The following is a 26825-nucleotide window of genomic DNA, read 5'->3' on the forward strand; positions in this document are numbered from 1 at the left end:
AGGAGAGAGGGTGACTCTGAACACGGGAGAGGGGTGTGGTGAAACGAGACATGGGAAGGGAAGGAAAGCGCTGGGAAGGAAGAGGGGCAGTGGCGCCCTGGCATGCACCCCTTTGGACCTGCACCTTAGATACACTTGTCCCGAACCTGTGAAAACCATGCTCGAGAAACAGACTCTGGCTTCAGTACCTGTTGATAGCAAATGAACATGGAAGGTTGGGTTCCGCCTGCCCTCTAAATCTGACTACTTCTAACACAGTTCTTCCTCTACGGATGACCCAGCCACCTCTTCCTTTAGCCTCTGGCTGGGTTCTTGCTGAAATCCCTTGTGGTGTAGCCCCGAGTAGAAGTCAGCTCCTTCAGAGACTGAGCGGACGGGCTGAGGGTGGCGCTGGTGGTAGCTGGTCAGAGGACCCCCCGTGGGGGCTGCACAGGACGGCTGCTCAAGGAAGCACTGGTGATGGTGCGGCAGGCAACTCAGCTTTCCTTTGAAGCTCCTACTGTGCTTGCACTTGAACTGCAGCACCAGCTGGGTGTATGTGTTTAAGGTGGTGACCGCCGATGCCATGCAGCAGGTGAAGGAAAGCCAGGCCGTGCTAGGGATGAACAGAAAAAAAATGGGACGGTCAGAATCTGACCTACGTACAGGCTTGAGAGAAAAATATGATCCCTTCCTACTAGTAGACTAGGCTGATGCCCCTTAGGGATTCAAGGACCGGCGTGTGTTCCCTTCCGCCGTGCTGCGGGGAAAGCACTGTGCTGCGGGGAAAGCACTGTGGGCCAGAGGCCTGAATTTGGTCTGACTTAGTAGGGTATGTTCTGAATGGTTTGTAGTCAAAGAGAATGACTCTTGTAGTGTTGCACGTCAGACCAGGAGTTTAACAGACTGGGTTTCACTGGATCGATTAGCTGTCAGAGCTGTGCGCTTTTATTCCTGGTGTGCCTTTGCTGCGTACATAGAACACGCACACACTCACACGCAACTTTCTGGACTATGGTTTCCCCACCTGCAGTTACCCTTTTGATCTCCCAAGATTCACAGACCGATAGCTCAGCTGTATAGAGTGGACGTAGCCCAATGCAGCACCCCACACCCCCCACGCCCCCCCACGTCCCCACGCCCTCCCCACGCCCTCCCCACGCCCCCCCACCCCCACGCCCCCCACACCCCACTCCCACACCCACCCCACACCCCTCACCCCACATCCACCCAACACAAACACACATCCAACACGCACACACACCCAACACACACACGCACACACACACACCCAGCACACACACACGCACACACACACACCCTGCCCAAGATTTTCCTTCACTCAGATCAGATGCTAGGAGCGATCATTTCTCTTCCATCTTCTTTTGTTTTGAGTTTTTTTTAGCTATCTTAGGGGCCACAAAGTTGAGCCTCTGCATGTCGTTCGTTCAGGCAACACTCACTATAAACCTGGAGGTATTATACATTATACCAGTGGAATTTGCCTCTTGGGAAAACAGTGCAGTTCTTGGCTTACAGGAGTTTATAATGGATGGAAGAGAAGCTGGAGACTTAAGAGAAGCTGGATGGATTCAACAAAGAAAAAAAAACAACCAACCACCAGGGAACTATATCAAACGCATTCCTAAAATCTTGGGAAGTCAACCCCTAAATCTCCCCATGATTCTGGGAAGCCCAGGAAACAGGAAGTTGTGTGAGGTTAGTGAGGAATTTCATGAGGTCAGGTGATGGGTAAAGCCAGGCCACACGGTGGCGCTGCGTGTTCCTATCTGCCGCCCCTGACAGACTCAGCCGACTCAGGCCGGGGATGGGGCAGATGGGAGTGGGGTAGCCTGAGCTCTGCAGGTGTCTGCAGACAGACAAAAGGTGCAAAACCATGTGTCTGGAACATAAGCTCTGGGGGCTGGTTTTGGAATAGCCCAAAGACGCCCGAATCCAATAGCACATGTTCTATCATGAGAGAAGGGGATAGGATCTCCTAACAGGCATGGATAGGCTTCCAGATTGCCTCCGTCAGCATGGAAACTCGAGCCCAGTGCCGTGTGTTTTCAGCACTGTTAAAGTACTTAGCACTGACTCCAGCCCATAATGCAGGCCCAAGGTAGCACCTGCGCGGTGAACAGAGCGTGTTCCTCGGGGGAGGAAGTGAGGAACTCTTAAAACAGAGGGGATATTTGCTTCCAATGTGTTTGTCATGGTTGCTGCTTCTCTCTTCTTAAGAGAAATCAAAAATAACTGACCCCTTAGTTCTTTAAGGGTTAGGGAATGACTGGTAGGGGAGGTTCTATTTCTCACACAATGGGGTGGAATAGAGCAGAAGTAGGAAGAAGTGACTCTGTTACAGGAGAAGAGTCAGCCATTCACAGGGGATGGAATTCGAACCAAATCTCAAGGCTAATCCTTCATTTCTCGGCCCTCCAATACCTTGAATCATAAAACGTATAAAATACAGAGCATCGGCGCCTGAGTGGCTTAGTCGTTGGATATCTGCCTTCGGCTCAGGGCATGGTCCCAGGGTCCTGGGATCGAGCCCCACATCGGGCTCCCTGCTCGGCGGGGAGTCTGCTTCTCCCTCTCCCACTCCCCCTGCTTGTGTTCCCTCTCTCGCTATCTCTGTCTCTGTCAAATAAATAAATAAAATCTTAAAAAGAAATAAATAAAATACAGAGCATCACTTGCATAAGCCACACAAAATCAGTCTCATTTCCCAAGGGAACATGCAACAGCTGTATCATTAGGAAAACTGGACAAAGCAAGCTGGAAGAATCCTCTCTGTGCCTCCACAGGAGGTGGGGAAAGAACAGGGGTGGCCTGATGGTCCAGCTCTCTGGTCAACAGACTCCCGGGATGAGGGATGAAGAGAAGACAGAAGGACACCCGAGCAGGCATCTAGTTGAGGGCAGCACATCTAATGCAGGTTGGCTGGGGAGGGCCTAGAAGGTTCAGGAGATGGTAAGCACTTACTAGAAGGCCCAGCCATAATTCCAAGCATGTGGCCTCCAGTCTTCTGGACCCAAGTTGGCAGTTGCCTGGAAGACTTGTGAATACATCATATGGGCCACCATCCCCAGGAGGCCTGCAGAGGGAACAGGAAGGCGGTGCCCTTAGAGAGAGGCTGGATTTGCCAGCTACAGGGAGTATGAGTTTGGAGCAACCTCCTCATTTTGCATCAGGAACAGCCTACGGGGAGATGCTCCATTACTCATCTGCCCCCCACATTTCTGGGAACACTGATCTGTGACGGGGGCTTCTCCTTGAACTTTGCAAAAGGTTGCCCCAGGCTTTAGGTGGCGAGGTATGGAAAAAGTTTCTGAGTCAATGCTGCACTTAGGGCCTTTTACTTCTTCCCACCCATGCCCTCAACACGAGCTTTATTCTTGATCTATCTTTATATCTGCATCTCTTACTCCTACTTGATCCGACGGAGTCTTGAAAAGCTGTGTGTAAATGCAACTGAAAAGTAAGCCAAACTGTATTTCACATACTGAGAAAACTTGCAAATAAAAAGAACCTAGAGAGAAATCATTTTGCCAAGTACATAATGATCTAATAGAAGATTTCATTCCAACTCCAAGACGCCTGCAACGTCTCTCATCCCTCCATTCTTGACCCTGCCTCTGGACAGACACACGCGCCCACCAGAGGCGCTCCAAGGTGGCGAGGCCCCCCATCCACTCCAGCCTGGGCGGCACGCACCCGACAGGATGGAAGAAAGGGCAGCGAAGGCGCTCAGCTTGAGCCCACAGCCCGGGTTCCCGGTGAACAGCAGGTCCGTTAGTAGCAAGAGGAAGCTGACGAATTCAAGTCCGATGGACGAGAAGTGGGCTCCCAGGGATAACCATAGGATCTCTGTTAGAAACCAGACGAAGAAAATAAAATTCAACTATAAAGAAAAAAAGAAAAAAGAAAAAAGAAACCAGAGGAAGAAGAGCCCTCACTCTGACACGTTCCAGGACGGAACCCACGGAGCCCGGCAGAAGGGAAAGCCTCTCAGAGTCAGAGAAGGGGAGAAGGGGACAGAGTTGGCACCAGGTGGGAGCTTTCCCTACTTTGGGTCCTTTGCTGTCGCCCCTGGGCTCGCTGCTAGCTGCTCGGCACCCGATAAGGAATCAAGTAAACTTGATTGACTGGAAATACCGTCAGGGCAATTCAAGAAGAAATCAGCTGTCACCAAATCTTGCAGGGGCATGACTTTGCTGTGGGTCATTTTTGTTCCCTTTTTCCTTATTGAATTTTGGAGCAATCACTTCTGTTTCTTTCTCCCTCCCTTTCCAGTTTCACTCCCTTCTATTAAAAAATATATATATATATATCATTTAAAAAATACGTACATACTGGAGGGAAAAAAAACACCTCTAAGCTTTTCCTTTTCTTTTTTTTTTTTTCCCTCTAAGCTTTTCAACATGGTTACTTGGCAACGCGAGGAGGTTAGAGCTGTTGGTGGTTTTCTATTTGTGAACTTTATTTGTCCCTGCTGTCCCTTGTTTGCATTCCTGCATATGAATGAGAGGCAGCTCTGGAGGGAATGTGGGTCACCCCAGGGGCTCAGAAGAAGGGAAAAGAAGATCACAGAACAGTGTAGAGAGCATTGTTGGGCCAGAGGGGTCCAAGTCAATGGCGGCTAAATTGGTGATCAAACCCACATACTTGCCACAAGCCCCAAGGGAGGGTGGGGGAGGAAAGCCTTCTCCATCAACCGCTTCCCTCCAAATCGGAGAGCGGGGTGACGTGGGCCTTGCAACGTGGCAAACTCCAGTAGTCCTTTCTCACCTCTCTGGGTTGGTGGTGTGAGTTCATTGAAAGTTCGGCACCTCTCCCCTGAAACACAGATAAGGTATGACTTCAGGGGCAGATGAAAACGTTCCCCCCCCAACCCCGCACCGTCCCACACCTGGCGCCACCCCCTCCCTTGGCTCGGACCAGTGCCTGCCCAGCATGCGGCAGGTAGGCACTAGACGCCTCTCTCTGAAAGCAGGAAAGAAGGGCTCATGGATGGACAGATGGATGCATGACTAGGCAAGAATCACTCAGGATCCATTTCTCCGTCCCCAGTTCCTGACAGTGAAGAAGAGGACGTGAGCCTGAAAGCGCTTCCGCGGGGAAATGTTCCCACTTCTCAGGTCACGGAGGGTTAACAAGCCTAATGTTAACCAGCACCTTTTGCTGCCACCGTACCCCTGGTCTGAATGGTTCGCAATTGTTTCCGGGGCTGGGGTCGGAGCTGTGCTAAACGGCACGTTAATAACACACATAAACACACACACATACATTTATAATCCTCTTCCATCTCCTTTTTCCCTTGGCCCAAATTGGGAGAAATAGGTTAATTGTACTGGATTCTGGGCTTTAGGAAAACGTCACTACCAGGTGATGTCTGATGCTTTGAGCAGGGAGGAGGGCTGTCCCTAGGCCAGCTGGTCCTAAGCCGAGGAACACAAGTTAAGGAATGCAGTGACACAGGACCCCGCTTTGCCAGTACGTGCCGAGCTGCAGGAGACCTGGGAGGTCAAGGGTGGCCTTCTTCCGCCTAGTTACCCTCCTGCGGCTTCAGTTCCCCTACCTTGTAAATTGTAATGGTGATAGAGCAAGAAAACCCTGTTGGTGGGGTGGGGGAGGAAGGGGCTTCACAGGTGATCTACTCGGACCCTTTCATCTCACCAGGGAGAAAATCAAGGTCTGTAGAGAGGAAGCTGCGCATCTGAGGTCACAGCTGGGCAGAGCCAGGGCATTTTCTCTAAGAATCCTCTCTCCTCATTTGGTCTCCAAACAGCAATCCTAACTCGCTAGAGGGGGAGTTCTCATGATGTTACAAGTCGAAATGAGACCCTTTAAGGATGGTGCGATTTTAAACCCGCATGGCTGCTAGACAGGAGGTTTGGAAAAGCCAGATGGACTTCTGGGTCTTATTAAAAGGGAGTCCTAGGGAGAAGCGACGGGATACAGAGGTGGGAGATGCTGAGCCTGGGGGTGAGGCCCGGTGGGGTGCGGGGAGTGCTGTATACTTCCCACTGGCTCTCTGCCCGCGTTAAATTCCCTGGGGGAAAGAAAGCGGGCAGCTGGACCGAGGAACCTACCTCGTTCTTCCACAGTTTCCTCACAGGATAGCCACATGCCACTCCAGAAGGAATGGAAGGAGAAGGTGTCATCCCCAGCCTCCCAGCTGTATTGCACCACCTCCTGGGATGATGCGTTGGTGCTGCTCCCATCCAAGGGCACCGGCACGTCCAAGCACTCGGTTGCCAGACCTTTTCCGCACACGGGCTTGGGCACCTTCTGTGTGCCCACAAACCAGCTGTTGCTGAGCAGGGATGTTGTGGAGAGGCTGAGTGATAGCATGTTGAGGAGGGCAGATAGGAATGTCCGTTGGCCAGAGGAGCCCTTCGGGAGTTCCATCTGTAACAGACCAATACACGCGGAGAGCGTGATTTCAGAACCTCCTTGGAGATCTGGATACCCTTCCCTGCGGCTCCCTGAGCTCAAGCCACGCTCCTCCATGGTGACGCACCCCCCCCCCCGCCCCCCGCCAGCCCCGGGAGCTTTCTCCAAGGAGCCTCGCGTGTGGAGGCTTAGCTTCAGGAATGGCCTGGAGTAGGCACACCATGGTGATGATGTTTATTTAAGCTGGACCTCATTCTACTCAAATGCTTATTGAGGATGATCTGAATAAGTACCCGATAATAGCCTCAGGCGGAATGTGATTAAGCCACAGAGCTAGTGTATATCAAGTTGAGTACAAGAATTGGAGCCACCCTAATGCGCTTACTGGTCATTATTTTTGGTTTTGTCTTCAGCGAAAGGTAGTAGCACTGATTTGCTGAGGTATTTGTTGTTGTAACAACGCAAGTTTTTTGGGTGTCCTCTTCTCTGTATCACAGACTCCTCCAAGAGGAGAGTAAAGGAGGATATGGCCTATCAGTCAATATTAAACTGGATCACCCCGGGGCGGAGGAGCAGCAAGGATTAGGGCTTTCAGGATTAAAGAAGGCAGTGGACCTACTGGGATGTGGGGTTGTCGAAACCCTTGGAGGGGAGACGAGGCTGTAGGTTCTGAGAGAGGTGGTGATCTGGGTCCAGCTTTCAGACACTACCACAGAGAGGGCAGAATCTCAAATGGGAGGTGGCTGTGTGGCGCCCATGTAGACGGGACACCAAATGTCGTGGTCACGGAGAGGGAACTGGAGGGGCATCTCCACTGCTTGATGCAGCTGTGGTGATGATTCACAGGGGGGACAGTGTGGCTCTGGCTGGAGCCCCCGACCTCCCCATCATTTTTAGCCTAAGAGAAGAGGAGAGCCAGCTGAAGAATGACCAATATTAGATGTTTCAACCTTGGCGAGTGGTGGCTTGGACCCCAACTGAGCTGTAGAAAAATAAAGAAATCTGCCAGGTTTTGCACTTTGTGTTACGGAGCAGTTTATGCTGTTACATTAATACGTACTGAAGGGAAAAGAAACCCATATTTAGTTGCTGACAGACGCTTCTTAAAGTAAACCATCTTGAGCTTTCCAGGGGATCTCTCATATCAGAATTAATCAGACCTAAATCTGCTTAGCTTAAGAAACGTAAATAAAACCATAGCTAAATGGGACAGGCCCATAAATCTGCTTAACATTTTCTACATCTAACAGGGAACTTTATCTTAGAAATATAGCAGTTTGTTCTCCAGAATTTCCAGGGACTAAAACAGTACATACCACAGACAAAGTGCAGATTATTTATGGCCATAAGAAATATACAAGGTTCATATGCATATAAAAATCAATATATAGGACATATGATAAAACAACTTCTAGAAAGCAATCTGCTAATACGATTTTTTAAAAAGCACTCAACAAATTAAATCCACCGAAATTGTCAGTCTATGCAGGACTCTGGGTGACCTTGGTAAAGACTGAAAACCACAGCCTCTGGAGTGAAGAAAGAGCTTCTATTACCCGGTATGGAAGTCACACACTGCCCCTGTCCGCCCGAAAGAATGTTTCCATCTTGCTTTTAGTTGTGAAAATCCTATTGGTTTTAGCCATTGTTCCATTACTATAAGTTATTCTTTCTAATTATTTTCATATCCATTGCTTGAACAGGAAATGGACTTCCAGGTAAAACGTCTTCAATAATCATTCTGTATAAAGATTGAACTAATGATTTAGGCAATTCTACATTTCAACAACTTCATTTTCAATCTAATACAGGTTGGAAATTTGTCTACTATCACAGATTTTTTACTCTACCCTCAATTCGTTTCAAGTTATGCATATTTATAAGTTATTCTGCAGATTATTCACAGATAAGAATAAGGAACCCCGCACCAAGGTGATAACCAATTTAAAGAAGAAGCGATTTGAGAAACAAAGGATGAAAAAGAGCTTGGAATGAAGCTCAAAGAGGATGCTTCCAGAAAGAGTGTCCAACCAAGGGCAGACACAAAGAGCCTCATTCAAGAATTATCTTGACAATTGAATGGGAATTCATTCAAGAGCCTTTTCAAGAATCATCTTCAACACTTACAGTACTGTGCCCTTCATCATGTGTTTTATTTCTCCCTAAACATGCCTTTTCTCTCCAGGATCCAGATAGCCTGTTGAATGGCAAGACCAAGTCTAATTTTGCAATGATCTCTTTAAGGAGATCATGGAGAAGTAGCAGCCATAAGAAAAGTTGTATCTTTGCCTATGCTGACAAGCCCTATACCAAGGTGACTCTTTACTCTCTAGAAAAGTGACAGAGAGTGGCTTCCCAGACACTCCAAGCTCAGAACGATAGGAAATGCATAGGTGCCAAAATGTCACTAATTCTTCCATCAACATAGGTTAACAGACAAACACAGAGTTAACAAAGACAACAAACTGATGAGACAGGCACAGCTCTTAATCAGGTGCAAAATAGCTATGCAATGTGTGTTCTGAGCAGTCAGAGAGGGAAGCTGGTTACCTTGGCCATGGTCAGCGTCTTGCAGCTCGTCAGGAAGGACCATAGGATGACATCTGCGCCCCAAATCCCCTTGGTTTAATGTTGACAGAGTGAAACTGCCTTCCCACTCCCCCGCCTCCCTTCCTGTCCCTCCTCTTCTATCTCCTATTTTTTTGGAGTGCCTCATGATTAAATGCTGCCTTGCAGGGAACTTGGGCATTTAATAATTGACAATGCAATCATGGCCCAGCTGTTCTGGAAGATTACACAGGAGAGCTTGCCAATGGGTATCAGGGATTAAACACAAAGAAGCAAGGACCTGCATTCACAGGGGGAAGTTTCTCTAAAAAGTTAAGTGAAGATTCAGTTTTCACCTAACTGCCATTCCCTAGGAAGCTGGTGTGAATGGCTTGGGCTTGATTTTATGGCAGATACGGAAAATATTACAGGGTTACCATTACTACAAGAGTTCCCATTCCTTTGTGTAGGGGTTTCCATTCCCCCTCCTTTTTTAAAAGATTTTTTAATTTATTCGTTTGAGAGAGTGAGCGAGAGAGGACAAGCCAGGGGGTGGAGCAGGGAGCCTGATGTGGGGCTCGATCCCAGGACCCCGGGATCATGACCTGAGCCGAAGGCAGATGCTTAACCAACTGAGCCACCCAGGTGCCCCTTCATCCTTTTAATAGGCTGTTATCTGCAGTGTCAAGCCTCATAGAGCCATGGGTTTGAAATTGCTTCCTTGTGTCATGGGTGGTCTCCACCTTCCAGTTAGCATCGTAAGGATTATTATTATTATTTTTTAAAGATTTTATTTATTTATTTGACAGAGACAGAGACAGCGAGAGAGGGAACACAAGCAGGGGTAGAGAGAGAGGAAGTAGGCTCCCCGCTGAGCAGGGAGCCCGATGCGGGGCTCAATCCCAGGACCCCAGGATCATGACCTGAGCCGAAAGCAGAGGCTTAACGACTGAGCCACCCAGGCGCCCCCGCATCGTAAGGATTATTAACAACGTCCCTCCAACGGAATACCGAGAGGGTCCTCCGTGCCTCTGCCGATGTTCTTCCTTATACCTGGAATGTCTTCAGTCTCTCTTTATCTGGTGATCTGCCTCTCATCAACACAAGTGTAAAAGTCACTCATCCTTTGAAAATGTTTCTTTTCTCCCAGAGAACAATTCTCTCCTCTCTGTCCTTCCATACTGGACCCCTCTCGTAATACTTTCTATATTTCATGATAGTTGTCTGGATTGTAAGTCCTCAGAGGCCCCTCCTTTATTGGAGCAGCCGTTCTCAGTTCCGCGACTGAGCATCAGAACAGTCTTTGAAACTTTGGAAAATATTCAGATTCCTGGGCCCCGCCCTGAGATTCCACCGTAGGGGTGAGGCCCAGGAATCTGTAATTTTAGAAAGCTCTTCGTAGATAGCCAGGGATGGACTTCTGGTTTCCGGTTCCGCATGTAAAGAGCTTGGAAGTTGCCACTTCACCTTAACAAGTAAGAAGCTGAACAAACTGGAAAATATGGAGCCAGAGAATTAATCAAGTATGACCTGTTTGACTCACGTGGGGCTTACGTTGAATGAAACCCTCATATTCTGCCCCGGCCCTCCCCCTCCTGGAATATTCCAGATTTGCCACCAACCAAGTCGTGGTTTTCCCATTCTGTATTTGTGCAGTTAGTTGGGGGAATGAAAGGCGGGCTCCCCTCGGAGGGAATTAGTCCACGTTCTAGCCGGAGGAGTCTCTCTGGCTCTTACTTCCTACTTTTCTAGGACTGACGTGTCCGCACATTTGACACACATGTGCTTATGCCCAGGCGTGATTCCCGTTATCACCCGAACGACCCTTATTCATCCGGACAGAGCTGGGAGCTGGAATTTGGTGGTCACGTTTCACGTTGGAATTGGCTGTCGGTTTCCTGGCTACAGCTTTTGTCCTGACGCTGGGTGGCGCTATCGCCTTACATTTTTTTTTTTCCCCTCTTCGGGCGCAGGCTGCCGCCACCCGTCCGCAAACGTGGGTGCAGGTGGTGGCTCCTCCCCGTGGGATGGCTCTTTTTTCTTCCTCCGGCCTCCTCCCCACTCACACATCTATAGAACGCCTTGTGTCAGCCCTACGGAATTCAGGGCTCGGAATGAACTCTGGGAGCATCCAGCCGCTCCCTCGAGGACATCTTGTAGGATTATTTCCTGTAGCACATTTTTCGTGACCGGGTTCCAGTTTTCAGTGACTCATGGATCCTTAAATACTTCCCCTGGGAAATACAACTCCACGGTATCAGAAAATAGAGTCAGCCAGTGCTTCCTGAGGGGTTCTGTGCACATTTTTCTTTATTGAATCGTATCCTCATTCCCTTTCCACCCCACAACAGTGAACAATTCTTTTCCCTTCTCTGTGCTTACACCCCTCAAATACTTGCAGACACTTCTCATATCCCGCTTGAGTCACCGTTTGGCACAGTCTGATGTCTTTGGTTTTTATTGCCTCTGCTCATAAACCGCACCCCCTGTGCCTTAATGGGCTGAAATTTGCCTTCTCCGGGGAAAAGGGGATGGGAGCGGCAGAGTCTTGAGGTTATGTGAGGAGGCCTGGAGGTAGATTGAAAGTGAAGCAGCTTTGGGGTCTCTCACTGACTCGGACCCCTTCCAAGAACCCTTACATACTCATCACTTTGTATTAGTTTTTTTTCTTTTTTTTTTTTTAATTTTTTCATTTATTTGACAGAGAGAGACACAGCGAGAGAGGGAACACAAGCAGGGGGAGCAGCAGACAGAGGGAGAAGCAGGCTCTCAGCCGAGCAGGGAGCCCGATGTGGAGGAGGGAGCCCGATGTGGGGCTCGATCCCAGCACCCTGGGATCGTGACCTGAGCCGAAGGCAGGCGCTTAACGACTGAGCCACCCAGGCGCCCTGTATTAGTTTTCTTAAAGAGAGCCTCCGAAGTTGTATTATTTGAGGCCTCTCCAAAGCCTGAATCTATCCCTTCAGAAGCCGTGCGTTTTGCATGGCTGGGCTGGCTGGCTGGCTATTAGCCATGATCCATCTTGAGGACACCCCCTGTCCCCATGGACCCTATGCCACAATGTCTAATTTCTTTTTTTGACGAAACATGAGTTTCTCTGCCTGGCATCCCACTCACTTCCTCTCGTTATAATTTAGGTATGTTTATATTTTTTCCTTCTTCTCTTTCCTCCCTTAGAACAGAAAAAGTCATTGCTAGTCAATGCAACATGAATATAATTAGGTTGGGCTCAGAAGCTCATGACTCAGGCCAGACACAAAGATTCCGTATCTCAAAACAGTATTTAACTTTGGTATGCGGGACTGTTACCATGTCAGGATGATTCCCTGCCCCCTGGACATATATGTGACTCAGCGTTTCTGACATCACAAAGCCAAGGCCTGGGACTAACCTGTGCTTGCTAGGGTCCTCAGTGACTATAGCCTGCACTGTACCAAACCATATTTACTAAGTATACACAAAGAGAAACAGTGGTCTTGGGACACCCACACAAAGTCTGTAAACAGGAATCCAATTTATTACTTTGTGAATACACGGTAGATTAGACGTGATTAAAACAATGGGTTAGAATGCCCAGCCAGAGCAGATTGTGTGGCATAGCCCTTGCCTCATGGCAAAGCCTGGGGTGAAGGGATTTGGGGTTTGTTAGTTAGTTTGTTTTTTTCCCCATTATCAATAGAGGCATCTTCTCCTAAAATTGGTTCATTTGCAGCTCCCCCCCACCCCCACCCAGCAGTAGTATCTTTGTCCTTTGCCCCGAAGTCAGATTTCTGACCCATGCCTCATAACTAATTCCTTTCTGTTACTCAGCACTCAAAAAGCTGGAGTGGGACGTGAATGATTCTGCTGTCACTGGCTCTGATCTACAGGCCCCTGTTCTTTGTTCCTGCATGTTCCACTGTGTGCCTTTCTCATGCAGCCCAGAACATGCAGGCTTGACTTCAAGTTGCTAGCTATAGGAGCAGCTGTGTTTTGTTCATGGTTGATCTGCAGAGCCTAGCACTTTCGAACATGCAGAAATGAGTGAATGAAGTTTGTAATGGAAACCAGGCTCAGAATACAATTAAGAAGCCTATGAGTGAAGAGAAGATATGAATAGAGAAAAGTGTCCAGTCTTCTATTGTTAAAGGACGCACGAATTCTCCTGATTCACACACATAAGAGCGGCAAGAAGTAGAAGGTAGAAGGTCCGCAGATCCACAGACACACCCGTGTGCCTTTCTACACAGATGCACATCGAACAGATCCTCTGCCAATACATTTCCTCCCACCTGTGGAAACATTCCTGTTTTTTTGATGAGCGAAACCCAGAAAACAGCAATGATCTCATGAACGAGTATTATCTTTAGTTCACAGAGACCAGGGTACAAACAGATTGCTTAAAAGCCAGTGACAGATTGCAAATGCCATGTTCCTTTCCCAAGCTCCAGGATTCCCTACTGATTAGAACCCTTTGGATGACATATCTCGAACCATCTGAGATTTTCCAGCTCCACAATTTTTGCTTCAGTTCCTCATGTTTGACTCATTCACTGATGAAGATACGGAAGGTCTTCACACATTTTGATCTTCCTTCCAGTCCGGAGGGGTACAGTAATGCCACAAAAATGCCCATGCTGAGTGTCCAAAATATTAACACCAGTATAGGACACTCAGCTCTGGGATTTCTGGGCTTTCAGGTTAACCTCCACCGCAACAGTGTTTCATGTCCACAGTGCCCCCAAACAGGGGCGTGTAGAATAAGAACGACTCCTTTCTTTCTAACATGGGTCAGGAGTTCTGGGAACACTTCTACTTCTGTTCCGCGGGAAGGACTGAAGAAAAGCACTTTGGGGCCTCTCCTCTCTGTCGCCTTTCCCTTTCCGCTGTTAGTGGAATTGTTAGAGGGCTTTTGCTAATGCAGGCATTTCCAGGAGAGGAAGCCGCCTTTCTTCCCTGCCCCAAGCAGCTGGAGTGAATCAGAGGGGCAGCCACATCTGCACATCCTGTGGGGCAATCGCTCACGCGCGGGTGACCGAGCCCTCGGGGCCTGCTGGGGCTGGGGGATCTTGGGGACCGCGCGGGGCGGGGCGGGGCGGAGGGGGGGCTGACAGGAGCTCTCGCCTCTCCAGGGGTGCTCAGGGCGCCGAGCTGGGCTGCCCCATTTCCATTCCGCGTGCGCCCCGCCCACCCCGTTCTTTCTTTTCCTGCTCTCTCCCCTCTCTCCCTCCCCGACTGTCACGGTGCCCGAGCCCAGCCGAGTCCCCGCCGGCTCCCCTCGGCCCTCTCCCTCCGTGAGTAACACGCCCGCCCCGGGTTTACTACGGCGCCCCGGTCGCCTAGCAGCGGGCGCGCGTTGCCACGGCGACGGGCGCGGAGCGTGTTTGGAATTGTTTGGCGAGGCCCCGCCCCAGGGGCCCCGCGCCTGGGACTACGCGAGCGGGTGGGGCGGGGAGTGGGGCCTTTGGCTTCCTCTCCCGGCTCTGGCGTCCGCTGAGAGCCGCGGCCCGGGGGCCCTCCCGAGAGAAAGAGCCGGCCGGAGGGAGGCCGAGCCCCAGGGCCGGGGCCTGATGGCCGTCTGCCCTGGCGAGGCTTGGCAGAGGGAGGGCAGAGACGAGTCGGTCATCTGATCAGCTCCTCACACCTAGCGAGGGTCAGGAGGTGCGGGTTGCCCTGGAACCCAAAAGTCAGGCATTTCCCAGCCCCGCCCTTCCCCTAAAGCTGCAGATCCCTGTTCTGGTCTAAGTCTTTGCCTCGTTTCCTGGCTGCAAGAGAGAAATCCAGAGACCACGAATCCTCAACTGATCTGGGTTCTAGTCCCAACTCCACCCACGCCTGGACTGATTTTGGCCAAGTTACGTAATTTACCTGAGTGATTCAGAAGTAAATTAGGAGAAAGAGTAGTCCTTCACAGTTTTGCTGTGAAGACCAAGAGGCAGCGGGGAAAGTGTAAAGGAAGTGGGGGGGGGGGGGCGGCGAAGGGAATGGGCCGTGTTCCAGACACCTTGCTAGGCTCTTCAGGCAATCCTCACAATCAGCCTGAGGGAGGGGTGGTGACTCCGTTCTAGAGGGAGCACTTGACTTGCTCAAGGCCACAAGGCTCATAAATGGTGGAGTCTATATTCAGAACCTCTTGATTCATCCCCAGGCTGCCAATCAGGAAAGGGGAGGTGCACACACTTCAGCAAAAGGCAGGGATTGCAGGTCAGATTATGGAAACTCACACGGAACGGCGCAATGGATGAAGTGTGTTTTATACTTCAGATATATACTGATAAACCCTCCCATATTCCCTCTGTTTCTCCTCCTAAATCAATAATAAAAAAATAAAATTTACTATGCTTGGCTTTTTCTGTCATGTTCTTACCCATTTCTGTGGGTTCTCCTATTTACGATCTATTCACTTTGGGTGCTATCCTGTCTCCTGTGATGCCTAGCATCCAGACAACGAACAGCACACCACGTGTGTGCGTGAGTGCGTGCTTGTGTGTTTTATTTCCCTGTCTAATTGTAAGCTTCATTTTTCTCTCCTGAGAAAGGCAAGAAGTGCGAGAAATGAACAACATTTGCTTTTCTAGTAACCCTTGGGGCTGAAAGTCGGCCGTTCTCAACTATCTCAGATGACAGGCAAGTCATTTCCAGATGTGGAAACATCTTTTGTTGACTGAGGGTCTTTCTGGATCTGGAAGGATCCCTGCAGATTCTCCCAGATTCTCTGAGACCAGAAAGAGGAACTAGCACAACCAAGGTTGTTGTCCTCCTTAGTTCCAGTAGATTCCGGATCAGAGCGGCTACCGGCAGGACCGTGGGGGGTGCCTCACCTTTCTCTGGCAGAGAACTTAATATCTGCTCTTTCAGTTCATTAGAGTCATACACAGCTCTGGGGTTGCCCCTGCCACTGGGCCTTTTACCAGGAACCAGATTTTGGCAACAGGAATCATACAGATGGGAGAGGAAAAAGGAGAACTAGAGGGCTCTAAGCCGTCCTGGGAGCAGCAGGGAAAAGTCAAGTGAAGAGGCAAAGGGGGAGGAAATGAAAGGTTAGTGGAAGAAGCTGAAAACAGAAGGTCGAGGTTTGGACATCACCAGGTTTATCAATAAAAATGGGGCTTGAGGAACCGATTTCTATTTCCTTTTGTATAATCCTACAGTGTGTTCTCTAGTTCAGAACCGTGAACATGTGAAATAAAGCGGTGCATTTGTATAACCTGTATTACAAATCTAACACTGTATGCCTGAAACTAGTATTACACCGTGTGTTCACTGGAATGTCACTAAAAACTTAAAAAAAAGTGGCATACCTACCTTCTGGGTGAGACAAACATTTTGAGTCAGTTGAGAGGGATTGCTCATTCACTTTTCAAGCTCTGAGACAAAGGTGTTTCAGTTCCTCTTCTGCTCAGTCTTGGCTCGTTGCGTGGAATGTGTATCTGGTTGGAAGATGAATCAGGCCCCCTCTTGCCAGCAGAGGGGTGAGGTGCTATGAGGTGGGCTGGGGAAGATGGAAAAGGATATCCTGCAGCCAGGACACCAGTTTGGGCGGGGCTGGCTGATGCAAGAGGTTTTTCTCTATGACATCACAGTGGTGGGCAGGGATCTCTCTGCCGCCCCCACACACCCCCGCCACCTTGGGTACCCCCGCCCTGGGGTACCTAGCAGAGGCCTGGATGTCTTCTGAGTCATCCGAATCAGAGGTTCTGTTACTGTGTAAGAACCTCCGGGCATCCTTGTAAGCGAGCGGATTCTGAGGGTTTGGGTTAGCTCCCACATGATGCTGCCCAGACCACACGCAGTGGTGAAGCTCTAGACCAGGGCTGCCAAAGAGAAATACAATATGAGCCATACATGTGATTTAAAGTTTTCCAGTAGCCACATTTAAAAAAGTAAAATGGACACGCGCGTCGCAGTACAACAGTGCTATCTTACGTAGTGGTATAATTCAAGTAAAATGTAGTCCTCCTCAAAACAATAAAGTTGACTTCAATGGACGAATAGCTGACACTGCTTCCACTTTTAAAATTTAAATGAAAGTGAAATAAAATGAGAAATCCAGCTCCTTAATTGCGTTAGCCGTGTAAGGGCTCAATAACCACGTGTGGCTCGTAGCTACTGTATTGGATAACACAGCTCTAGAGCGTTCCCAGAAAAGGCCACAATGTACAGAAATCACCATTCTAAAGGACCAGTATCTGGAAATCTAGCTGATGTTCACAAACTTAATTTTAATAGTATGTAATGAGGATTTGGGAGCTATTAACACTGAGATGTAACTCTGAGGCTTAAAGAGAGGGGTGGTGTCTTCTCCAGTATTCCAGCTAAGAGTCTGCCTGGGGGCTTTCTGTCCTGTGAGACATGTCACCCGGAGTATACCCCTGAGCTTAGCCTGGGTGCTCCTCACTGGGATTCCATCTTCCTTTTTGCCATCCACCTAAATCCTATATGACCTTCAGGATGCATGACTCCAGTCTCAGTTCAGCCCAGAGTCTTCCCTTGTGATTCTAACTCTTACCTCTCTCTCTTCCCTTTGAGCTTGCGTAGCATGTATGGTCTGGCTCTGCAACGGGGACCTTCTTACTAGCTAAGATACCTAAGTAAACGTCTAGGAGAGGACATCAGATCTAAAATGACCTATCACTAACTTGAACAGGAGGAATTAACATGCTTTGTTCTTGGCGTGTTTCAACTTGATCAGATGTCAGCTCTCTCTAATTTGCAAATTTAATGTAACCCTAACACAGATACCAATGAATATTTTTAAAGAGCACGACAAGCTGATAGTAAAGTTCATTTCAGAAAACACATGCGCAAGACTAGCCAGGAAATACTGGGAAGAAGGATCTCTGAGAGAGGACCAGCCCTAACAGATATTAAAGCAGGCTACAGGCCTCTACAGGGGACACAATAGGGAGCTGGGGCATGACTAGACCAAGAGACCAATGGAATAGAAGTCCAGAAATACACATAGCTATATAGAGACATCCAGCACATGGCAAAGGTGGTATCTATAATTACTGGGGCAGAGACGGTCTTTTTAACAAATGGCATTGGGACAAACTGGATAGCTATTTAGAAAAATATAAATTGTACCCACTTTTTATACCATATACAAGAACAAACTCCAAATGGACTGGAAATCTGAATGTAGAAAACGAAATTATCCAAGTGCCAGAAGAAAGCATGGGCAAACGACGCTAAAATCTGGGTGCAAATAGAGGCTTTCTGAGGATGGCTAAAAATCCAGATCCTAGATAAGAAGAGATTAATACATTTGACTACATTAAAAAGCAAATAAACAAAAACCGTCTCCATGGCAAAAATCACCATAAACAAAATAAAAAAACAAACGTAAACTGGGAGAAAATATGAGCCATCCATATGACAGATAAAAAGCTACTATCTCTAATATATAAGGGACTTTTAAACATTAAGGGAGAAAAGAGATCAAAATTCCTATAGAAAAACAGGCAAAATTAAGGAACAGGCAACTCATGAAAAGAGACATATAAGTGGCCCTAAATATATGAAAAGGTATTCAACTTCATTTATAGTCAGAGTAATGCACATTAAAACAGCAATGAAGGACACCTGGGTGGCTCAGTCAGTTAAGCAGCTGCCTTTGGCTCGGGTCATGACCCCGCGGTCCTGGGATCGAGTTCAGCGGGGAGTCGAATCGGCAACATTTAAAGAAACTACGTGTGCATTTATCCCTTGGCCACAGAAATCCTAGTTCTAGGAATTTACCCTGAAGATGCAACGTCAAAAATATGGAAATATATATGTACAAAGTCACTCATTGCAGCACTATTTGTAATCACGAAATATTGGAAACTACCTGAATCCCCCAGCATAGATTAGTTGAATTAAATATGGCACATACAAACAATGGGGTACTGTGCCGCTATATAAAAATAAACTGGAAAGTCCACATATATACTACGGATACACACTACGCTATCTTTTGTGGAAGAAAGAAGGGCAAATAAAACATGCAAATATTGGCTTACTGTTACCAAAGAAACACAGGAAAGATAAACCAAAAAACAATGAGGTTGATTACTCAGTGGAGGGAGGGGTAGAAGTGATTCAGGAGGGAGAGACACTTCTCTGAGAACAATGTTTTTTGTATAGTTTTGACTTTTGGAAGCATGTTAATGTTTTACATATTCAAAAAGAAAATTAAAGCAAGATGGGAAGGGAAAGAAAAATCCACAACTGAAAACAAACAGAAGCAAACTAAGGCAGTTGTATTTCGTATAAAAACAGCAACCACACTGAAGGGGGCAAAGGAATAGAACAAACCCAAGAAACTCATGAAGACGGTGTTGGACTCTACCTTCTGTCTGGGTGAGGTTGAGTTGGGGGAGAAATGCAACCAACTCCTGAGCTCATTTTAGTCAATATACTTCATTCATCTTGTGTGGGCGTGTCAAGCAATTTTGAAACATTTTAGTTATATTGTGACACCCTGCAAATGGAAATGTGTGACTGCTGCTGGGAGCTACAATTCCCATATGGGAAAGTGACATCGAAATAAGGAATGAGGGAAGGCAAGAAGGAACCTTATCGGGGTGGATTGGCATTAAGGGCATCAGCGTGAATACACACACACACACACACACATCTATACATATACATATAAATATATATACACATAATTATATAAACATGTACATATTTGTACATGTGTGTATATGTGTAATATGTACATGTGTATTATATTTGTGTAATACATGTCTATTTTTTCTAGCTTTGTCCACTGAAAGGGCCTAGAAGTAAGGACTCCCCAGTAGCAATGAGCACCTAGTACTCAAATCTTGGCCTCTAATATCAAAAGCTCATCAAAGAAATGGCCAGTCCCAGAGATGGGGCAAGGTAATTATGAGATGAACTTTGAGCATTATGTCAGAAAGTAAGGTAATGCTTGGGAAAAAAAAAAAAAGGATGAAGGGCGTATCAGAAGGGGCAGAAATCACCTTGAAGGGATTTCTACTGGTTAAATCTGGTATGGTTTGAGCACCAAAATAATTAAGTACAGCACTGGGTGATAAATGATTGGAAAAAAACAATTTTGGAATTAATGATTCTATACTGATACATATATAGGCAGATAGATACACAAATAAATAAGGGACAAGGGAAGGCGCTTGCTTACTGAACAATGCAAGGAGCTGACTGGTTAATGGAGACAGCAGGCTGGAATTGAAAAATCATCATTTTGCAACTGTTATAGTAAAGACAGGTTTAAACCCAATCATCAGTGAATGCTAAATACAGGGGAAATTTTTGATGAGCAACAGGCTATTTTCAGGGTCTCAAAGGGCTTCCCCATAGATTGCTCAGTAATCGCAAGGGAAAAAGTAACTGTGCAGTAGAGAACTCAGATAACCCTTTGACCAGGTGATTAAAATGGACCTGACCAACGAGGGGCAGATGGATATCGTTGTGTCTCTAGATGTGAAACCTGAGCCAGAATGTGGCATCGCTTTTGTAAGACTTGGGTGGAGACAGTGTGAAGTGGGTCTAAGCAGGAAAAAGCGTCGGGCAAATCCCAAATGAGTAACACTCGATTTAAAAAGTTGGACTGTGGGCTTCAAAAATGTCAGTGTCACAAAAAGCAAAGAAAAGCTAGGGAAATAGTCCAGATTAAGGAAATTAAAGAGGCATGACAACTAAAGGCAATACCTGATCCCAGACCGGATTCTGTCCTGGAGGAGGAAAAACTTAAAATAAAGGACTTTATTGAGCCGATTGACATCATTGGAAATCTGATGGTAGATTAAAGTATGATATCAGTGCCACATTTACTAAAGGATAACTGCATTACGTGTGCGTAAGAAAATACCCGTTCTTACAAAATACACAATAATGTAGGAGCAGAAGATTGAGATGTAAGGAATTTGTTATCGGGGCGTTTAGAAAAAAATTATTTGAGTATGAGAGACAGAATGAGAAAGAGTGCAAATGATAGAGCAAATGAGGTAAAATTGTAACAACAGGTAAATTTGGGAAAAGGGTAGATGACTATTCTTTGTCTTAAACTTATCTGTGCAGTTTTTCCATAAATTTGATTATTTCTGCCCCCTCCACAATTACTGAAAGTGTCCAGAGAGCCCCAAACATTTCTCAACTATGTTTTGGAAATAGATGTGAATAGATCCAGAGCCGGTGTTAGATCCTCTTGGGACCAGGGCTTTTGTCCCGACGTGGCTCTCAGTCTTCATTTCGATCGATGTTTTGTTTATTCTGTTATTGTTCATGAAGGAAAGGGGAACCACTGTTCCTCTAGTCCCACCCAGTTCATTCCCGGGGGCAGAGAATATACCTTACTCATCTCTGAAACCCCCACGGTGCCCATAATGCCGATGCTTGCTCAGTTCTCATTGGCTGACTTGAAATGGATTGGATAAGGCCAGATTGTTCTAGTATCTGAAGCTTTTGTGGGGAGATCTGGAGAAAAACCTCTTCAAAGTCAAGGAGAGCAGTCTAGGGAGTAACATCTCTGAGATCGTCCCTTTTGAATCTGGTGAAAGGGGTATAAACAGAGCTGGGTGCAGAGTTTAACAGAAAAAATGGTTGTGGTAGGCTCAACACGCACCCCCCCACACCCCTCCCCCAAAATACTCCCATCCTAATCCCTGATCTCTGGAGCCTGTAAATGTTAACTTACACGCAAAAAAAAAAAAAAAAAAAAGAAAGAAAGAAAGAAAGAAAGAAAGAAAGAAAGAAAGAAAGAAAGAAAAAAGAAAAAAAGGACTTTGTAGATATGATGAAGTGAGGGACCTTGAGATGGGGAGATGATCTCGGATGTCGAGGTGGACCCTAAATGTAGTCACATGTGTGTTTATCAGAGGGAGGCTGGACACAGGCAGAAGAGGACAAGGCAGTGTGGCCATGGAGGCAGAGACTGGCGTGATGGCGGCCACAAGCCAAGGAATCCAGCAGCTGCCAGGAACTGGAGGAGGCAAGGAGGGATGCTCTCCTGAGCAACCCCAGACGGAGTGCCGCCCTAAACTGACACCTTGCTTTTGGCTTAGTGCAACAGCTTTCAGAGGCCGAAAATCTGAATAGTCAATTTCTGCTGTTTGAAGCCATCGAGTTTGTGGTAATTTGTTAGGGCAGCCACAGGAAATGAATGCAGCGGTAGAAAAGGAAATTACTTCAACTTTCATCCTCGCCCCCAGCTCATACACAAGGCTCGTGGGAAGACATGTCCTCTCTGAGCCTTGTTGCTTTTAATTTATAAGAGAAACGATGACCAAGTAGGGATTCTGTGAGTGAAGGAACAAAGGTCCAAAGAATACAACCTCTTCATGCAAGCCTCTCTTCCCTCCGATACATAAAGGTAGGTGGTTCTCAACCTTTCCTTCTTCCCCTGATCCATTCAGACAGCACAGGCCCAGCATGATCTGAGTTGACTAGATGGATAATTCTGCCTCTTGTCTTTTTCTTTCTTAAACCACTGTTTGGCTGAGAGAGGACCCAGTTCAGAGTTTTTAAAGACAAAAATCTAATTGCATATACCGATTAGTCATATACTCCTTAATTAAATTCAATATGCTCAAACTCTTCCTGAGTAGCAATAATAGTATAATGATATTACATGATTATTAATAGCACAGTATAGTACAATATAATGTGATGTAAGACACTATGATGTTGTCTAGCTAGTATTTATTGACTACTTACAATGTTCTGTGCTTTGGGCTTTTTTATTCATTGTCTCATTCAGTCCCCATAATGCAGTCAGGTGGGTTTATTAACATTATTTTACCCATGAGGAACCTGAGGATATGACTGTCCAGATCGCCGACCCTTGACTATCTGGTAAGTTACAGCAGGACTGTGGTTCTCAGGAGGGTTCTGAGCAAGCAGAAATACCATGGTCTGGACACACATCTTGCCCAACTTACTAGAATGACTAACAAACGTGGCAGAAGTTCAGAGAAGGTGACTCTCCATGGAGGCAAACTGAGAGAGGATAGGGCTTGCAGGGAGGGATGCCAAGGCAGTTTGAGGTCTGAGTCACCAGCGATTCCAACAGAACTGCTAGTTTCGAGTGGTGAGCGCTCAAGCAGTTCTGTTCAAGGTTGCAACCATCTCTGGCACCGTGTAGCTTTGAGAGAGTCCAGGACAGGAGTTTTCTCAAATGTAGGTCATTTCCAGCTTGGCTTTGAAGAGTCCAAACCATCTGCACGCATTCTCTACTGGGTGAAGGGTAGAATTTTTAACATTTGGATGCGATGCTACTCGCATAGCAAATAATTAAAAACTGCATGGATTGCCTTCCTGCTTATACTTCAGTCTCAAGACTGTTTATATAATATTCTGGCTTTCCCTCTTGATCTAAGTAGTTGCTGGTGCTGTGGAAAGATGATGGGATAGATTGTTAAGTGGAATGGAGGTGCAGGGTTAGTGCCAAAACTCTCAGGTAAATCATCTAAACTCTGGATAAATCTGTTTCTTCATCTTTAAAGCCGGGATTAATAAAACCTCTCCTACTTACTTCATAAGGCTGTCATCAAGCTACAATGGAAAAATAAAAGCTTAAGAGCTTTGGATTTAGACAGATCTGGGTTCAAATCTACTTTTTCCTTACAAGCTGTATGACTTTGAGCAGATTTATTCAAAATCTCTCTGGCCCTCCGTTTCTGTGTCTGAAGAGTGAAGCTAATAAGAGCTACCTCATAGGGTCTTAGAGGCGATTTAATGAGATAACAAATATAAAGCACTTAACAGTGCCCGGCACAGAGTAAACATCTAATTAATGGAAGCTATTATTATTAATAGCCCTAATTGACATAAAAGGAATTTAAAAGGGCAAAAGGAAGTGTGCCGTATATTAGTTGAAATAGTAGTAAACGCAAGGCTGAAATCTAAACATGAAATCTAAACGTGAAATCTAAACACGCCTTTGAAGATGTGCAACTATGTTTTTATTAACTAATGACGGTGAGCAAGGCAAATATGCTTGTTCAAGCCATTAGCTGTAGAACTCGAAGTATGACCAAACTGTAACGGAGTTCCCCAGCTGGAGACACTGTCCACCTGTATGTAGATTTCACATACTGGCATTCATCCTGGCATTTTGTGAAGCATTTTATACCATGTGTGACTTGCTATGCATCTTCTCCTACTTCCTCTTAAGACTATAAATTCCTTGAGAATAAAGACAGCATTTTCTCTGTGGCCATAAAGCCCCGCAGGGCTTGGTGAGGATTGCGTGGGTGTTCAATGCATAAGGTACTAATTGGTGCCCGAGTGTGGCATGGATGGTTATGAACTTTCCCTCCCAGTGTGATTCTGGGAAGCTGTGGACAGTGTGTGTGTATGTGTGAGGGGAGGAGTATGCAGGGAGAGGCTAATGATTTGCCAGGTATTGGGAGACTCTTAGGCAGGAAAGCACATGCACTTCTCTCTCTTGGGGCTTCCATCCACGGAGGAACGAAGAAAAGCAAATTCCAAAGCAAAGCAAAGAGGACTGGTTATGCGTCCTTTCTTTCTTTTTCGAAGTACTGCCTTTCATTAATGTCGACCAAAGCCAGTGTATGCTCTGACACTCCCCAGCCGTGGGAGCTTGACTGTGTCATTTAGGTCACTTTGAGCTTTAGTTTTTTTACTCTTAAAATAGGGGTGATGCTATCAGTTCTATTTACTTCACGGAGGTGCTATGGCATCTGATGAGATAGCACGCATAAAAGTTACGCACACTCTAAAGCCTGATTCGCAGGCTTTGATACACACAGGTACCATTATGATGTCACTCACCTAGGGGCACGGATCTTTATCGGCTGCTGCTTCTTTGCCCAGAGATGGCCGCTGCATTCAAAGCATCACGTGCTTCCCTGGCTTTCGGGGGGGGGGGGGGGCGGGGACTGCTGTACAGAGCACTGTAGGGGATGGGATATGCCCCCTCAGTGGCCCTCGTTTTCCAGCTCACACACTGGGCTGTCAGTTGCTCCCAAACCACACAGGCCCCAACCTGGCTCTCCAGAAGCAGAAGGAGATGTGCTCAGATATGATCCCCCCCCACTCCAACACTTGTGTGCAGGCACAGACTAGTAACTGTTTTGTCCCGGCCCCATGTGGCTGTTGGCAGGCATCGAGGCGGCAACTAGCTGTGTTCAGAATTCTCTTGAGGACCCAGAACAGAATTTCCATGTGGGAAGGTAACTAATCCCCAGCTGTTCCGGCTTCGTGGGGGCTTGCAGGGTTTTCCACAAATATATCTACCCCGATACCTCCCTTCTGCATTCCACAAGTTGCCAGATTTCTCCTTCCAGATTCTTCGATTTAACTCACCGTGTTGGGTGACCCACTTGTACCCCTGGTCCATGGAGCTTGAAGCCTGAGCTAGCTTAGGATAAAATCAGCTGCTGATGCCGCACAGGCCTCCTGTCTGCACCTCCTCAGGCCCCAGAGAAGAAGGGACACTATCAGTTGTCACCATTACCTCCCTTATCAAGGAGATTTCCAGAAGAGAGGGGGGCAATCTGAGGTTGCTTTTGCCTTTCCCATTGGTGATCACAAGACGTGGAGTAAGTAAGACAGGGGAAAAGTCTGGAGACTCCCCTGCTTACGTTTCTCATCAGCTCAATTCCTTTTTGCCAGCCCGTCAAGACCCTCCTGGGCAAATACTCTTCCTACCACTCTCTCCAGCTCATCACTTTACCTGGAGGACGTGCCTGGGGCAATAACAAGAAGGGGCCTTGGAAACACGGTGCCCTAAAGGTTTCATGTGGACACTTGCTGACCCTGAGGCGCCAAGAGGTGAGGTGATTTTGTTAAAGGCCCCAGAGCCAAGCAGGGGAAGAGGTGACCCCAGCCAAGTCCTCTCTGTTCTCCCACACTGCACGGGACTGAAGGTCTTCTTTGCAATAATCAACACATCGTAAACTAGAAGAAACTTGAGAGGGCTTTTGCTTTAGTTCTCTGATGGAGGAGCATCTGCCTGGCACCCAGGCTGCGGGAGGCTCTGTTTACTTCTTTTTCCTAAATGACTTTCTTTCCTGAGCTCTATTTCCCTCTCCCGATCCCGATCTCTCTTTTTTTCTCTTAATCCCTTCCTCCCTAGAAACTGTCATTCCAATGACAATTTTAGCTCCTAGCCTGGGGATGTATTTTCTTTAAAAAAGAAAAAGCACAAAGCAAAACAAAGCAGAACTGCAACAGCAAAGGACAAGGGTGTGTGCAAAAGAACTGTTTCCCCCTTGGCACCTGGGGACACGGGGGCCTGGTTCCTGCCTGTCCCTCCGGCCCTTGCTGCTCCGTCCCCATTTATTTTGATCTTAGATTCTTTCATCAAGTTTTCTGGGCCTCAAAGAACACCCTGTTCAGAGAGCTCCGTCACTTCTCCACCCTTGCTGCCACAGGCCGTGGAATTCCAAGTCAAACAGAACTTTCCTGCCTTTTTCCATTCAGCACAACATTCCTGGGCTTGTTTCCTTGGCTGGTGGGAGCTCACAGACAGGAAAATGGAGCAGTGAAGGACTCAGCTCAATTACCACAATAGAGATGATGGAAAAGTAGATACAGAGCATAATCCCCATACTTACAAATCATTAATAGGATTACTCTCTGAAAAACATCTTGTATATGCAAATTTAAAAATTACATGGGGCTTGGAAATGTTTTGAAACCTAGACAAATCATCCAGGAGCGAAGGGGCTCTGCTCCCTCTTTCTGGTGACCGGCAATTTAGACCCAAATCAGGACTCTTCTGAGAGTGAAAGGATGTGTTACTAACAAGGATGCCAGGGGTCTTCCAGCTTGTAATTAAACACCTTTGCGAAGATAGGCAGTGCATTTGTCTTTGGATAGCTCTGAGCATTAGCTAAAATTAGCCTCTTTGCCCGTATGTAAATTCTTCCCCTGGATTTGTCAGGCAGGGTCTCATCCCTCTTCCCAGGAGAACAGATCAGGTA

General features: G+C 47.1%; 1 protein-coding gene across 8 annotated transcripts; it reads right to left on the reverse strand.

Annotated features, from left to right (window-relative positions):
* Nucleotides 1-249: 249 nt before the first annotated feature.
* GSG1 (germ cell associated 1) lies at nt 250-16257 on the reverse strand. 8 transcript variants are annotated; one of them, XM_028119791.2, is made up of 7 exons: nt 16210-16257; nt 6075-6393; nt 5158-5226; nt 4771-4818; nt 3697-3849; nt 2965-3076; nt 250-595 (listed from the first exon to the last, which is right to left on the reverse strand). In XM_028119791.2, exons 1-7 carry the CDS (start codon nt 16255-16257, stop codon nt 250-252), a joined length of 1095 nt encoding a protein of 364 aa, XP_027975592.1. The 8 variants fall into 8 exon arrangements, with proteins under 8 accessions (XP_027975592.1, XP_027975591.1, XP_027975588.1 ...); XM_028119790.2 differs by having other exon boundaries at nt 2965-3103; XM_028119787.2 differs by having other exon boundaries at nt 4648-4818.
* Between the last annotated feature and the right edge of the window lie 10568 nt (nt 16258-26825).

This window comes from Eumetopias jubatus, unplaced genomic scaffold (genome assembly GCF_037043125.1).
Source record: "Eumetopias jubatus isolate StellerSeaLion01/CBP00866 unplaced genomic scaffold, mEumJub1_p1.0 scaffold_8, whole genome shotgun sequence".
In the NCBI taxonomy this organism is placed as follows: Eukaryota; Metazoa; Chordata; class Mammalia; order Carnivora; family Otariidae; genus Eumetopias; species Eumetopias jubatus.

Excerpts from the sequence above, each read along its gene's own strand:
- GSG1 (XM_028119787.2), bottom strand. The coding sequence starts at position 16,257 with ATGAGCAATCCCTCTCAACTGACTCAAAATGTTTGTCTCACCCAGAAG. Across the intron at positions 5,227-6,074 it reads GGAAACTGTGGAAGAACGAG|CACAGCTCCGACCCCAGCCC; the intron begins GTAGGTTCCTCG and ends CGTGCCGTTTAG. Across the intron at positions 596-2,964 it reads AATTATGGCTGGGCCTTCTA|CACGGCCTGGCTTTCCTTCA; the intron begins GTAAGTGCTTAC and ends GTTCATCCCTAG.